Raw genomic sequence first — 15,194 nt, 5'->3', positions numbered from 1 at the left:
ACAAGCTGCATTAACAGGGTTTAAAAAGAACTGCATGAATAATAATTTTAGCCTTGCTGATGTAAGTGACGATTTATCTGTCAGTCTGACACATCTTCCTTATCTTTAAACAGCTTATATCTCAGTAAAAGATTCAGCACTGTAGGATTTTTGTTTTGTTTCCAGAAGTTCACGATGCAAAATATTCCTTGCATTTCACCACAAAATCTGAGAAGGGTATGGCTGCAGACTTGCACTCTCAGACTTGCACTCTCAGACACTTGCGATTCCATTCTATTTATTGATTATTTTTAGTTTGAATCTCTCAACATTTTACAACAGTAGCCAGGTGGTGAAGACGAAAAAAGAAACTAAATTACAATGTCACTTCCAATCGCCGCTTGCACTCTCCACTACCTGAGACGTCACTTGCATTCGACACGAATTGTGTGCGTTGCCAATGGAGACAAGACGCTGTGGTGGTTAAACGATTAAAACTAATTTAGTACAATAACGAACAGGGTCCTGCAAGTCATCTGTAGGAGAAAATGAAAAGACCCGCAAATCCGTGGCTACAGAACAGCAAAATATGAACGCAATACGTAAAGTTTCTCGTAAAGCATTTTCCTCCCATAGAAAACCATAAACATTTAATATGGCTCAAGTGTCTGAGAGTGCAAGTCTGAGAGTACAAGTGCAAGTCTGCAGCCAGACCCTATTGGCAAAATCTTCACATTTTTGTATTTTCTTTTTAAAGAGACAGACTTAGCTTGTGTTGATGCTGCAAGTGAGACAATGACCTGTACTGTTTGCATTACCATGGTCAATGAATGTAGACTAATAATCAGTTTGATCAGTATTTTTAAACAAACATAATTTTTCATGTAGGAAATTATTAGTTCTTTAATACTGTATTTATACAGATTACTGTGTCATATGTTACTTCTTTAAAAAATAACGCTTAAGCAGTGTAATAAACAGAAAATTACACTTTACAGTTTTACAGAAGAAAATTATATTTTATTAAATATATTTTGTAAAAGAATAATGTTAAATGCAGTTTAATCGTCCCCAAAATAATAATAATAATAATAAAAAAAAGATAAAAAGATAAAAGATTTAGTCTTTTCACTAGCCATTGCAGAAAGTTCATTTTGGACCCTGAACACACACTCGTTCAAGCCAAAGGCACATGTCGGCTCTACAGGGGTTGAGGTTTACACATTCTCCAAGCTTGAGTGTTTTGTTCTTCATGAACAAAAGTCTCTCGCAGACAGAAGGGACAGAAAGGCTACAGTAAACAGAACAAAACGTGCCTCAGTTCACACATCACTTTATATCCCCTCCCAGGCAGAGACCATCAGACCCTGCAATGTTGATCTGTATTCTTGTGGTTGCGGCACATGGACCCGACAAAAGTCTGAACCCTGTTCATTTGTATTCACGTGACTGTGGCTCAGCCTCAATTCCTCCTTATTCACGACCAGCCTCCGAAGCACTAACAAGAATCTCTGCTTGTGAGCATGGTGGTAGTGTTCTTCAGCACCCTGCTGAGATAAAATCACTCCAGACAATCTCCGGCCTTTCCCATTCCGCCTGTCGGTATGCTGCATGAAAGTCGTAAAAATGCCAGATTCTTTTATTGAGGCTCTGGTAATTGTCCTGGCAGTTTAATCGTGCCTTTACAAAGATGGCGGAATGATGGGCCGTTAACATAATGAGCTGCTCTGTCACCTCCTCCTGCGCTTCAGTCCTCTCTGCCCACTCCACGATTGTGTGTGTGTGTGTGTGTGTGTGTGTGTGTGCTTTCCTTTATCTAAAATCCAAAAAAGGTCTCCATTTCTCCTCTTTTCTTCTCTGCTCTCTCCAGATGATAGGGGCGGATCGGTTCCTGTGCAACATGCCGACTGAATGGATGACTGACTCTAAATGAGCTTGCACCGAGGGTGCATATTTCAGACCTGACCTCACACATGTAGGTCTATCAGGTGTGCTAGATACAACACCATATTAGGACTGGGTGATTTGATGGCAGAAATGCGTCATCCTGAGTAGAGATCTGGGCCCGTATTCACAAAACATCTTAAGGCTAAAAGTAGCTCCTAACTCACCGATTTAGGAGAAAATCTTAAAAACAGTGGGTGTGTCAATTTTAGGACTCCTAAATTTTTGCTCTAAGAGTATTTCACAAAGCGTTTTAGCGCTAAAACTAGGTCCTAAATCTGTGAAACGTTAGGAGTAGTGAAGAGGACTCCTATGTCACTGAGACCAACTCACAGCTATCCTAAAATGACTGTTGCTGGCAATCTGCCTCAGAATATAAACATTTAGAAACATTTGACCATAATGAGCCTTTAAAATGGTATCACCTTTAAGGTTTGGAGGTTATCCCAACTCCAAATTTTCCTTTGATTATATCCTTTTCATTAACCAGTTGGGCAAGAAGTAACAGATGTTTTTGAGTCCAGTTTGGTTTTCTTGTACGTTTGCATGTCTTACTATCAGTCATGATTATTCTACTCTGTTAATTAAAAGGCGGTTTATATGCATCCGCTACAAGAAGCATACATGTAAGAGACTGACAATTAGCTGAACATATATTTGTTTAATTAGTGACACTTAGCCTGCATGTTAAAATCTTTATTTGAATGTGGCAATTAACTTTATTTTTAAACCTTTATTTGGATATGGCAACATAATATCGTGCTCTACAATATTTCTATGAATAAATCTCTGACAGAGACCTCTCCCCTCTCCTATCAGCCAATCACTGTGTGCATAGTAAGCATGCTGAAATGATCCATAGCAACGAGGTCAACTCCGCCCTTACTCTTAGCTTAAGACTTCTCTCTATTCCTTAGTAAAAGTTTGTCTCAGCAGATTTGTGAATAGGTTTTAAGAGAAAACTCTTAGCTAAAAACTTTTACTGCTATTTAGGAGAACTCTTAGTGATAAGATAAAATGTTTTGTGAATATGGGCCCTGATATATACCGCAGTACATATCCATGCACAGGGGCATGAGGAGGGACAACGTGTTTATACAGTATGTCGGTTCTTTGTCTTAGTTGAATCTGTAGCATTCTTGTATTGCGTTATGCTGCTTACAGGGTTTCTGGGGGTCTTAAAATATCTTAATTCATCCCCATCCACAATTTAAGGCCTTAAAAAACTAAATTCGATAAAAGTTGTATGCATCGCAAAAAAGGTTCATCTTGCTCAGTATTTTTGTCTTGTTTTCCAGCACAAATATTTAAACATCCTTAAAACAATACACACTGGAGAGGCACATGGCAAATGTCAGCTATTTGTTCTTGTTTCTATCAAATACTCACTTCACTTTGATTAATTTTGACCATAAACAAGACATATATTATGTCATTTTGCTTCACTGGAAAAAAACTAAAATACAGATGCAGAACTTGTTTGCAGTGCGATCTGAAGGCACAGTAAAAGTTATTTCCATATTGTAATGGAAAGATGTTGGAAGTTGTATTTTCAAACTTTTAAGTGTTGCTAATACAAATCATTGTGTTCCCTAGACATTTACATTAAGAGAACATATTGTTGTATCGGGTTCCTTTAACTGTGTTTCTTAACTTGTCTTTATTTTCTCTTAAAAAGGTCTTAAATTTACCTTCATCAAACCTGCAGAAACCCTGTGTTTATATTTTCATTTAATAAATAAATAAATAGACAGGCAGATGAGCGTCTCCACTTTGGAATGGAGAATCGTTGTGTTGGAGAATTGAACGAACTCATAACTTGAATAAACTCTAGCATACATTATTGACAGATACGGTTTCAAGTCTGTTAGGAAAAAATAGAGCTGCTCAACAAAACAACACTATTGCTAATACATTGCAGAACAGAAAAGCTATAATTAAATAGTTATAATGAAAAATTGCACTGCAATATCCTCAGATCTCATACACAGATCTAAGAATAACTTAAATGTCAGTGAATGTAATATTTAGTAGCTCCTCCTAAGAGGTGAGAGCTTACTGCTCAAGCTAATAATTCTACCAACACACTCTCATTGCAATCTGCATTATTTTATGTTTTGACGAATCTGTGGTGAATTGGCGTGGATTGATGACCCTTTCTTCCAAAAAATCATAAATTTTCGTACCAACCAAAATGTATGAATTTATATGAAATCATCAACTTTGTTTTTTTTTTATGAGACTGGATTGATTAAACATTAATAAGTCAGGGTAGCTGGCTTGTTAATCACCAAAAGATACAAAGACACACTAAAGTTTAAAGCTGTACCAAAGTCATAACAAGGATGAGGTTACAAAATGTTAATTAAAAATATTGTTAACCAAAACTTACATTTCTTTCATTTTTCACCCTCAAGTCATTTCAAACCCATAAAACTTTTATTCTTCTTGTAAATACAGTTAAAGAAACATATTTTGTTATGAAGCCTGAGAGATTTTTGTCCCTCCATTGAAAGTTCAATACACTGAAACTTTTGACAATTCAGAAAGTTAATAAAAATATTATAAAAGTAATCCATATGAATCAAATCACTCTGAAGAGACATCACTTTATACAATGAGCAAATTCAATTTAGGCTTTTGTTCACATATAAACAATTGATCAACTCACATAGAGCTTATCAAATATGGTAAACAGAAGCTCAAACGTTTGTTATTTGATTGTTTTTGCAAGTCATATTTGATGTGCTCTATATGTGTGTGTCTATCAAATTGTTTATGTATGAATAAAAGCCTTTTTACTGTTACCAAATTAATGGAAATCTCTCAGGTTTCAGTAAAAATATCTTCATTTATTCAACCTTACTTCATTCCACATTTGTAAAACTTTCGTTCGTCACAAATTATGACGAAATTGACATTTTTCATGATTACTCATGCCATTAGATAAGATTTCACTCAAAGATTCCACCTTTAGACCAAATTCTGTGCGATGAGTCCTTTATTGAGACACATAACAGCCCTGTCTGCTCACCGCACATTAATACTCATCTATCCCGCCTACTTATCCCCGGCTGAATCAAGTTAATCCCAGTCAATATTCACTCACAGGGACAGCTAATTAAAAAGTCACCCCAAAAATCATGCTGAACGAATAGACTAAGAGATGTAGGCAGAGGATAATTAGCAGGGTGAAGACAGAGAACCTGGACAGGCCAGTAGGGGAGGGGAAGGGCCATTCACATTAATGCTGGTGAGAAACAGCAGCCGTGCCAGGATGAATTCATATCCCAGCATGGCGCAATGAACAGCACCGCATAATGTAATCTGCCACAATTCAAGGTTACTAAATGTGCGGCTAACAAATGTATTCAATCCCCTAAGAGCTTAAAGGGCTAAATGAGCATTAGTCTAGGAAAGGTGGAATTAATTTGCCTCACATGCATGAATCTCACACTATTGTTAACTGTTGGAAATTATGTAATGATCACTTGTATTAACACTTTGAGAAAGGGCAATTCGGATTTGCTCAAAGACTCATAGCTACACTGAAGTGATAGAATGAACACGTCAAAAAGTATTGTAACACAAAATTATATGCTAATCATTCTTCTCATCTTTATTCATTCCTAACTTAATCATATTTCATGCCCACATTTGACATGATTATGTTGTAGACTTGGTGGCAAAGTTTCTCTAAATGCTTACACTGCAACAAAACAGTTGACAAAGCCCATTAACGTTTCTCCTTGGACTGGAACCGTGATGGCTGTCAAAGTGAAGTGTGACACAGAAGGACACAAACCAATCATCGCTCACATTGGTTGTCTCTCCCCTGCAGGAGAGGATGCTTCATAGATTGACCCAAAATATTTGCTGTTAGCAGTGTATTGTGTTTCTAAAAGAGGTAAAATGAACACACCCTGACTTCAAAGTGCTAAGAATAAAATGTCCCCACAAGGATAGAAAAACTGAAATCACCTAAACAGCTTAATAAACATACTGAATGTCTTAATGAAAATGTAAAAAGGTGTGTGTGAAGGTTAGTTTTGGTTTAGAATATCATTAGACCAAAGACAATGAAAATTCTCAACCACCACCAAAACAAACATGTGTGAAAATCAAGTGTCACTCTCCGTCAATGACTGCATAACATGCCTCTGGCTGTCTAACTGGTGGCTATATGTCTTTCGTCCTCTGCTTGTGATCCTCAGTGGAAAACCAGTATGTGTCAGAAAGAGAGAGAGTATATACGTTACACTGACAGTATGCTTTTATTTTTAAGACTATAGCCCGTGATTGAATGTCTGTTCTGGTTTTACCCCTGCTTTTGGTTTTTGCTCATAATCCTATATTTTAAAATATATATATATAATAAAATATATATTGTTTGTATTTAATGTTGCACCAGTGGCAGTCTTGGTTTCATTTGTTGCCCTAAGCTACATAACACCTTCAAACAACTTGGCACTTTATTATGTAAGGGTAACACATGTTTTGGCTAGTGATACAATTTTCAGATACCGTGCAAGGAAACCCCGGTTCAACATCCCAACTAAACATTGAATCTTTTAATTAAATCAAGCAAAATTGCAACTGAACTTTACAGACAATGCTTCTTTGTTTTATGTAAAGGAAAGCTTTGACATTTTGATGATAACTATTTATGTGTTCCACTGAAAATTGGCATATACACGCTGTTGCAAACTGGGTTGCTGGATGATGACAGTTTTATGTTCAAAGTAAGTGATCTGCAGTACTTCTGATAATTATAAAAGATAGCTACCTTTTTGGGGGAAGTTGTAGTCAAAATCCACTTGAAAATATAAGTTCGCTCAATGACATGACGCTTCTAATGACACCTCCACACCTCCCACTTTCTCTTTGTTCCTTTTTAAGTTTGAGTGAGTATATACTTAAAAACATTGTGACATTCACATTTATCTCATAAATGTAACCCATTTCTGTTCCATATTCAATGTGGAAATTTAAATCTAAAAGTACTAAATGAAGCACGACTCTAGCAGTAATGCATCAGTGAGGCTATTAAACATCATACAATCTAAGAGGGGAAAACAGGACTATCATCATCAATCTGAACTGTTTTTTTTTCTCCACCATGGCATGCCAAGAAAGCTTGCTTCAAAACGCCTGCTTTCAGCCTGTTGCCCAATGCACAAGCGCTTCTCTTGAGACTGTTTGACTAAACTAAGTCTCAGTGGAATACACAAATGGAACGACAGGACGACAGGAGCCAGCGGCATGGGGTCTAGTTAGGAGGTATCCGTCGTAAACGCTTTTGACAAGAGTTCATGGCTCCACAGTCTCAGGCTGCTGGCTCTTCATAATTCTTTAAAGGCATTTGCATAGCTGCAGTAGGATGCGTCCTGCGCTCTATCTGCGGACCGCGCGAGGTGCCACGATGACGCGCACAGCTTGACGGACAGGGTGTCAGGTGGCTGCTTTAATGATGGAGGTAATGTGCCGTGAATTAACGCATTAAATACAAGCGACAGGTAATTTTAACACACAAACTTAATCGCATCAGCGGGTCGTCCGATCCGTCTCATTTGGTGTGCCAAACATGATAATGACACTTAAGTGCGCACTGACAATCTAGCGTAAATCAAGCCAGAGAGAATATCAATGTCCCAACAGCCGAAACACTGCAACTTTCGGTTAGAATAACTTATAACAACATTGCAATTGCAATAGAAACAAGTTGAAGTTAAAACGCAGCGACACAGTGGAGATGATTCGTGCGTCTGCAGGCAAAGATGGGATTCATCATTCCCTTCACATCCGCAACAGCTGCAACTGAGCTCATCCTCCGTTCCCCTCAAATCAGCAGAATTAATCGGAGGAAAACTCACCAAAAATTGCCAGCTGGAACAAGTAGAGCCCGATGAGGTCCATCCTGCTTAGAGCCAACAATCTCGAGGCAGTAAAAGACTTTCGCGACTGCCCGTGTCCACTGGCACCAAAGTTGTCCAGAAAACGTCGTACTACGTTCAGTGCTGATTTTCTCCAAAAATGCGAGACGCAATCCAAATCATTTCATAGGAACAGAGCACGTCGAGAATCATCTTTTATTCCCCCCAGCAAATCTGGCGCCAGATCGAGGGAAACAGTTGCGCAAAATCAGGGTCACGAAACGGCACTATTTCATTACCAAGTTTGGATGCTGCGTTAAAAACCTCATTAGTACTCAAGACACTAATTGAAGAGCGGTGCTGGTCTTCGGGAATGTTTTTCGTCTGGTGCTGCGTCTCTGTCTAACTCCTGAGCGCATGAGAACTGCAGTGATACCAAATCACTGGACGCGTAAGAGCACTGCGCTCTGCCCTCCAGCTCTACTGACAGCAGAGAGGAGCAAATGTGGGGAAAGCGAATGCAATTAAATGTCATACTCTGTGGAACATGAGATCGCCCCAAAAAAAAAAAAAGTTTAAAAATGTCATTTTATTTACAAATTTAGAATTTCATCTCGTCTTTTGTTACAAGATAAAATGCTTCAAAAACAGAAACGTACATTTATTAGTGTATTCTGTGGTATGCTAGAAGGTCACCCACATCCATGGGGATAGAAAATATCATTTTATTTGTAAAGCTTTCAAATATAAAACCAGATCTGTTCATCATTTGAATGTTACACTTGTTCTTGAGAAATGGGACAAAACATGTATCACTTAAAATAGCAACAGTTGCATTGAAATGAATCACAGATAATGACTAACAAACTAATAATGACAAATTAAATATATAATTTCTTTTTTTAAATAATAATAAAAAATTACATCATCACTCAGTACCAAAAAAAACCACCTGTACTTGTATATTATTGTCACAACTATTATAAGTCAACTCTGTCACATAATATAGAAACTGTTTTATTATTATTATTATTATTATTATTAGATTTTCTACATTTATTTTGGTTATTTTGCTTTCTCACAGAACAAACATTAAACAAACTACTGTGATAATAAAATAAAAACTAGAACAGTTTAGGGACAAATGCACACAAAGATAAATTATCATTATTTTCAGATGTTTTAAGTCTCATGTTAAATTGGCCATGTTAGTAGTGAAATGTGTATTTAGCTTGTCAGCAACAATAGAAGATGCACTCAAATGAAAACCTCTAAACATGTGTCTAAACAGAGATGAGTCCATCATAATTGCTTTATACGTTTTTTTTTTTTCAACTTGTGTAGACCTTTTTCCTAGAATCAGTGAATATTTATTTATTTAGTTTGTGCTCCATGCCACTGCAACAATTTCAACAGAGAGAAATATTCATTCAGGCTGGGAAGCAGAGCTCTCAGCCTCAGTGTAAATAAGAAATGAGTGACATTTCCATTAGGTTTGGCAAAGGTTGAAAATATGTGTGTGATTGCTTGAGCTGTGTTCAATCTCACTGTATGTTTCTTCTTTTCATCACTTTTGTTCTCAGTGCTGTGGTACCTTTGAAGTGTGGATGTAATAATTATGACATAATACCTGCTGCAGGTATTTTGACTGACAGGGAAGAGAGACTGAACAAGTGAGAAAAAGTGAGAACGATAGTTTGCTAGAGAGTGAGAGAGAAAGAGTTTGGCCAGTAAAATGTTTGCCAGCAGGGGTTTGGCACAGTATCCTCTCTCACATGCTGGAAAACTGTGGAAACAGGCATACTAACGGCCCATCTGTTGAGAGAGAAAGATAGACAGAAAGACAGAGACAACAGAAAGTCATTTTGCGCAGTGCTGACAGGTGATGACTCTACAGCAAGTCCTCTGTCATCCTGGTTCCACTCTCAGAACTTCTGTAAAAGACAGAGAAAATGTAAGTGTAAGGTGTATGCAGTTAGAAGTGTAATAAATGTCAAATGTGATTGTATATAATAGCATGTTGTGGGTTTTGAAAGTTGGCGGATTGTTACACTTTTTATATTATTAAGTCTATTTGAAGCCTACAAGTTATTGTGCAAAGAGTACCCAGGATAAAAAAAAAGGTACAGATCATGGGGTAAGTTGTCACAATAGAACCTGTCATTAAACTGCAGTACAAATAGTACAAATGTAAAAGGAGAACTATACTATACTTGGTAAAAAAAAACTTTAATGTAACTTTACAGTTTTTGGAAGTGATTTTGTAATTTACTGTGAAAATTACAAATTGCCATTTAATGCATGTTTTTTCATTGAAATAAATTTTCTTCTTAGCGTTTTCTTATGTACATTAGGGTTCTATGTTACATCTTATGTTGTTGAATTAATGTTTATTGCAATATTTTAGTGTCATTTGTTACCATTATGCGTTTTAACTATATATTTTATGTGTTTAAAACTATACAAAACCACTGTCAGAGAAACCAAGAAATTATATGCAAAAAAACAAACAAACAAAAAAAACGGTAACACTTTATTTTACGTTGTCCTTGTTACACATTTTATATGTACTTACTATTATAATAACAATAAATTATGCATAATTGCATGCAAGTAACCCTAAGCCAAACCCTAACCATATAGTAAGTACATGTAGTTAATTAGAGCGTCTGACTTGTAACCCGAAGGTCGCAGGTTCGAGTCTCAGGTCCGGCAGGGATTGTAGGTTGGGGGAGTGAATAACCAACACTCTCTCCACCCTCAATACCACGACTGAGGTGAGACAAGGCTAGGCACCGAACCCCCAACTGCTCCCCGGGCGACATCATTGGCTGCCCACTGCTCCGGGTGTATGCTCACTACTGTAGGTGTGCACTTGGATGGGTTAAATGCAGAGCACAAATTCCAAGTATGGATCACCATACTTGGCCATGCATCCCTTCCCTTTCCCCCTTTCCCTTAATACAACCCAAATTCCAGAAACGTTGGGACGTTTTTTAAATTTGAATAAAATGAAAACTAAAAGACTTTTAAATCACATGAGCCAATATTTTATTCACAATAGAACATAGAGAACATGAGAAATTTTAAACTGAGAAATTTTACACTTTGTGACGAGTCGGCTGCCTCCCCCCTGTCCATCATCACCACCCCGTCCCGTATTCGCCGCCCTTCACCAGGCTCCCGACAGGAGTGGGTGTGTGAGAGAGGAGGGGCGCTGAAACAGCCAGGGCTGGCGGCGTGTGATGAGGCGCACCTGACGTGAATAGAGCCTCATCACCGCCGCCGTTTAAACGCCGAGCGCGCCTCTCCTCGGGAGACCGGTCTCTCCCCCGTGCATGCACGCTGGTGTCCTCGTGGGTCCAGGAAGGGAGCGTCGAGGAGGACTGCCGCACCCGTTAGGCGGCTGACGGGCCAGGATGCCGGGCCGCCGAATCCCCCAGAAGCGCCGGGATTGCCGAAGATGGACGAAGCCGCGCAAGAGACGCCGCCGCCACTCGCTCCCGGCCCCGAGAGGGGAGCGCGTGCGGCCACCGGACTCCGCCCCTTCCCTGGACCCTTCCCTCCTGAACACTGCCCTCCTACACAGCCCCGCAGCACGACGAGGACACCAGATCCCTGTTTATTTTGGACACTTTTCCCCCTTTGGACACTTTATTTTAATATATTGTTTAATAAAAACCTCTCCGAGGCTTGACGCCACGCCCACTGTGTCTGTCGTTGGCTCCTCCCGCCACAACTTTTATCAACTAAATGAGCTCATTTCAAATTTGCTACAGGTCTCAAAAAACGTAGCTTAGGGGCAACAAAGGGCTGAAAAAGCAAGACATTTTGAAAAGATTCAGCTGGGAGAACATCTAGCAACTAATGAAGTTAATTGACATCAGGTCTGTAACATGATTAGCTATAAAAGGGATGTCTTAGAGAGGCAGAGTCTCTCAGAAGTAATGATGGGCAGAGGCTCTCCAATCTGTGAAAGAGTGTGTAAAAAGATTGTGGAATACTTTAAAAACAATGTTCCTCAACGATAAATTGCAAAGGCTTTGCAAATCTCATCATCTACAGTGCATAACATCATCAAAAGATTCAGAGAAACTGGAGAAATCTCTGTGCCAAAGACAAGGCCAAAGACCTATGTTGGATGCCAGTTGCCTTCAGGCCCCATAGGACAATGCATCACTCATCGGCATGATTCCGTCATTGACATTACTAAATGGGCCCAGGAATACTTCCAGAAACCACTGTCGGTAAACACAATCCGCCGTACCATCTGCAGATGCCAACTAAAGCTCAATCGTGAAAAAAGGAAGCCATATGTGAACATGGTCCTGAAGCACCGTCGTGTCCTGTGGGCCAAGGCTAATTTAAAATGGACTGTTTCAAAGTGGAAAATTGTTCCATGGTCAGAGTAGTCCAAATTTGACATTCTTGTTGACCACCAGACCTTCCAGCGTGTTATCAGCACTCAGTTCTAAAGCCAACATCTCTGATGGTATGGGGGTTCATAAGTGCCTACGGTATGGACAGTTTGTTTGCATGTTTTGGAAGGCACTATGAATGCTGAAAGGTATATAAAGGTTTTAGAGCAACATATGCCCCCCCCCAGGTGACGTCTATTTCAGGGAAGGCCTTGTGTATTTCAGAAGGACAATGCAAAACCATATACTGAAGGTATTACAACAGCATGGCTTCGTAGTAGAAGAGTCCAGGGGCTGAATTGGCCTTGCCTGCAGTCCAGATCTTTCACCTATAGAGAACATTTGGTGCATCATTAAACGAAAAATACTTCAGAAAAGACCACAAACTCTTCAGCAGCTGGAAACCTATATCAGGCAAGAATGGATCTAAATTCCAACACCAAAACTCCAGAAAATCTTAACCTTGATGCCCAGATTTCTTCAAACTGTTTTGAAAAGAAGAGGAGATGCTACACCATGGTAAACATGACCCCGTCCCTACTATTTTGAGACCTGTAGCAGGCATCAAATTTGAAATGAGCTCATTTTGTGCATAAAATTGTAAACTTTCTCAGTTTAAATATTTATGTTATGTATCCTCTATTGTGAATAAAATATTGGCTCATGTGATTTTGAAATTCTTTTAGTTTTCATTTTATTTAAATAAAAAAAAAAAAAACGTCCCAACATTTCCGGAATTCGGGTTGTATTACTCAGTACTTAAATGTATAATTGCACTGTAACAAGGACACCTTAAAATAAAGTGTAACCCCAAAACCACACAGTGCATATGTAGTCCTTGTAACAACTTTCCCATGTGACAGCCATCCTATATCTCATGATTCTTATTTTCCTTTCTCTTGAAATTCATGGTTTGGAATGACAAGTTGCTGTTATTCAGTTTTTTGATACATTGCCAGGGGTCATCATCTCAGCCATTTCATCTCAGCTTAGTCTGAACTTTGATCTCCTGTAATTAATTCATCTATCAAATGCTTGCACCTTTGGGTTTTATTTGAATGTATATACATAATCATGCAAAATTCATACATGCTTTGAATTTGCCTGTGGCCTCAATCATCTTCCCCCCCCCCCCCCCCCCCCCCCCCCATTAAAAAATAATAATCAGAACAATAAAAACAAGAAATTTAAAAACAAACATTCTCAAGCTTTGTTCAAAGTCAAACTCTTCCGCACTAAGTGAAAAAACCTTCCAAAGCACCTAACTATTCCAGTACTTCACCCCCTACTTACTTTGACCAACATAAACCAAACCAATAGAACTCTTCTGATTCTGCCTCACAAATTAATGTCCCTTTACGATTTTTGATCCTTACTATATGCTCTAATGCATTAATACTTAGGAAAGTATTTCCTGTGGCCTTTCTTAGAAAAGGATATTTTCTAAGAATATCCTTTCTTAGAGTTGATATGAACTTACACTGAATGTTCGCTGGACGAACCGATTAGTTGATGGCAATTTAATTCTGCTACAGTTATTACTGGCAGCTGACGTAAATCATTGTAATTAATCATAATTAATTGTAATTATTTATATACATTTCCCTTTTGAGCTAATTTGCTACAATAGTGTAGCTTTAATTATGAAAATGTGTTAATGTCATTTTAATTACTTAAACTTTCCTTTAATTGTGCTTTCAGTTAGCTTTTAGTTAGCAAGCTAATTGCTTAGCCAACAAACTTAGAATAGCTAAAAGGTTAATTAGTTGGTAGAAGATATCACAACAATGTGCTATGCTATTTTGATAAGTCATTAAGAGGGATAAGACTTTTTTTAAGAATAAAAAACAAAAACAAAATCCAATTCCTTCAGAGATATTAAGAGCTAAAAGAACAACTGGATTTCAAGAGAATTTAGGGCTTTCATTATGAGGTGAATCACTGTCCTGATCTTTCAGAACATTGCAAATTGATGACAGTGATAGTCATTGCTCAGTAAAGAGAGATAAATGAGTCACACAAGCAAAGGTGGGGCCAGAAAACACTATTTTCTAAATCAATTCCAGGATGTCTTAGAATTGTTATGCCTGGCCAAGTCTGGAGATGGGCTGTATATATGCATGTTTGTGTGTGTGTGTGTTTCAAGAAATGTATATTATGAAGAGTCAGCAAGTGATGAAACCGTATGAGTACCTCTTGTCTCCTCACTTCCCAGGAAAAGCCACACATCAGATTCACACACACTCTTCCTGTGCACATTAAAATTAGTCTCACATCAGATGCATCATGCTGAAATTGTATCTGTATAGTAGACACACACACACACACACACACACAGAGCAGTGTTGTCACCTCCCCCTGTTTCTGCTGACAGGCTCCTTCTACTCACAGACAGGGAGGTCAACTCTGTAAGCCCACACAATTACAACAATGACAGCAATTACGCAAATAGAATGACATTATAAATTAATTGAAAATGAGTCCTGTTATTGCGTTATAATTGTCTGTTGAGTCAATAAATTAGGATGGTGTCATGTCAGTGGAGCTTGATGATTGGTGAGGACAGAAAGGGTGTTTCAGCGAGTTTAGTCAGTGTTTGCCCCCTGAAAAAAATAATAAAGTAATTTGCATCTCAGGTTCAGAATTAAATCTCCTTTGAGGTAATTGCATGAATGAATGCATTAGTAGATGAATGATGGAATGAATGAATAATACCAGTTATATTCTCTTAGGTGTGAGAGAAATATTGGTAATAGTTTTATATTTTATGTAGGTGATTCCAAGAGACAGTGAAGTGAATATTTTAATGTGTAACTAAGATCTAAAATTCTTATGTGAAGCTCCATTAGAATCCATGTCAATGAAATCAACCTGTGCACCTGTTTTGTTTACTTGGAATAGTTTATTCCTATCATGCACATGTAATTATATTCATAAAGTTAGACTACTCTGGATAAATGTGTGCTGGAACAGAATGAAA

The 15,194-nt window shown here is 38.2% G+C and overlaps 1 protein-coding gene across 1 annotated transcript in view; it reads right to left on the bottom strand.

Moving 5' to 3' along the window:
- Positions 1-8,227, bottom strand: part of LOC306882435 (GDNF family receptor alpha-4-like) — a 132,864-nt gene extending 124,637 nt beyond the window's left edge. Inside the window, exon 1 of the mRNA XM_079437047.1 lies at positions 7,797-8,227. Coding sequence (XP_079293173.1) covers positions 7,797-7,839 — 43 coding nt within the window. The 5' untranslated portion in view covers positions 7,840-8,227. The remainder of the gene's footprint in view (positions 1-7,796) is intronic.
- Positions 8,228-15,194: the final 6,967 nt, after the last annotated feature.

This window comes from Barbus barbus (genome assembly GCF_936440315.1).
Source record: "Barbus barbus genome assembly, chromosome: 16".
NCBI lineage: Eukaryota > Metazoa > Chordata > Actinopteri > Cypriniformes > Cyprinidae > Barbus > Barbus barbus.
Note: the sequence above shows the minus strand (reverse complement) of the source record. Positions and strands in the feature narration are given on the sequence as shown.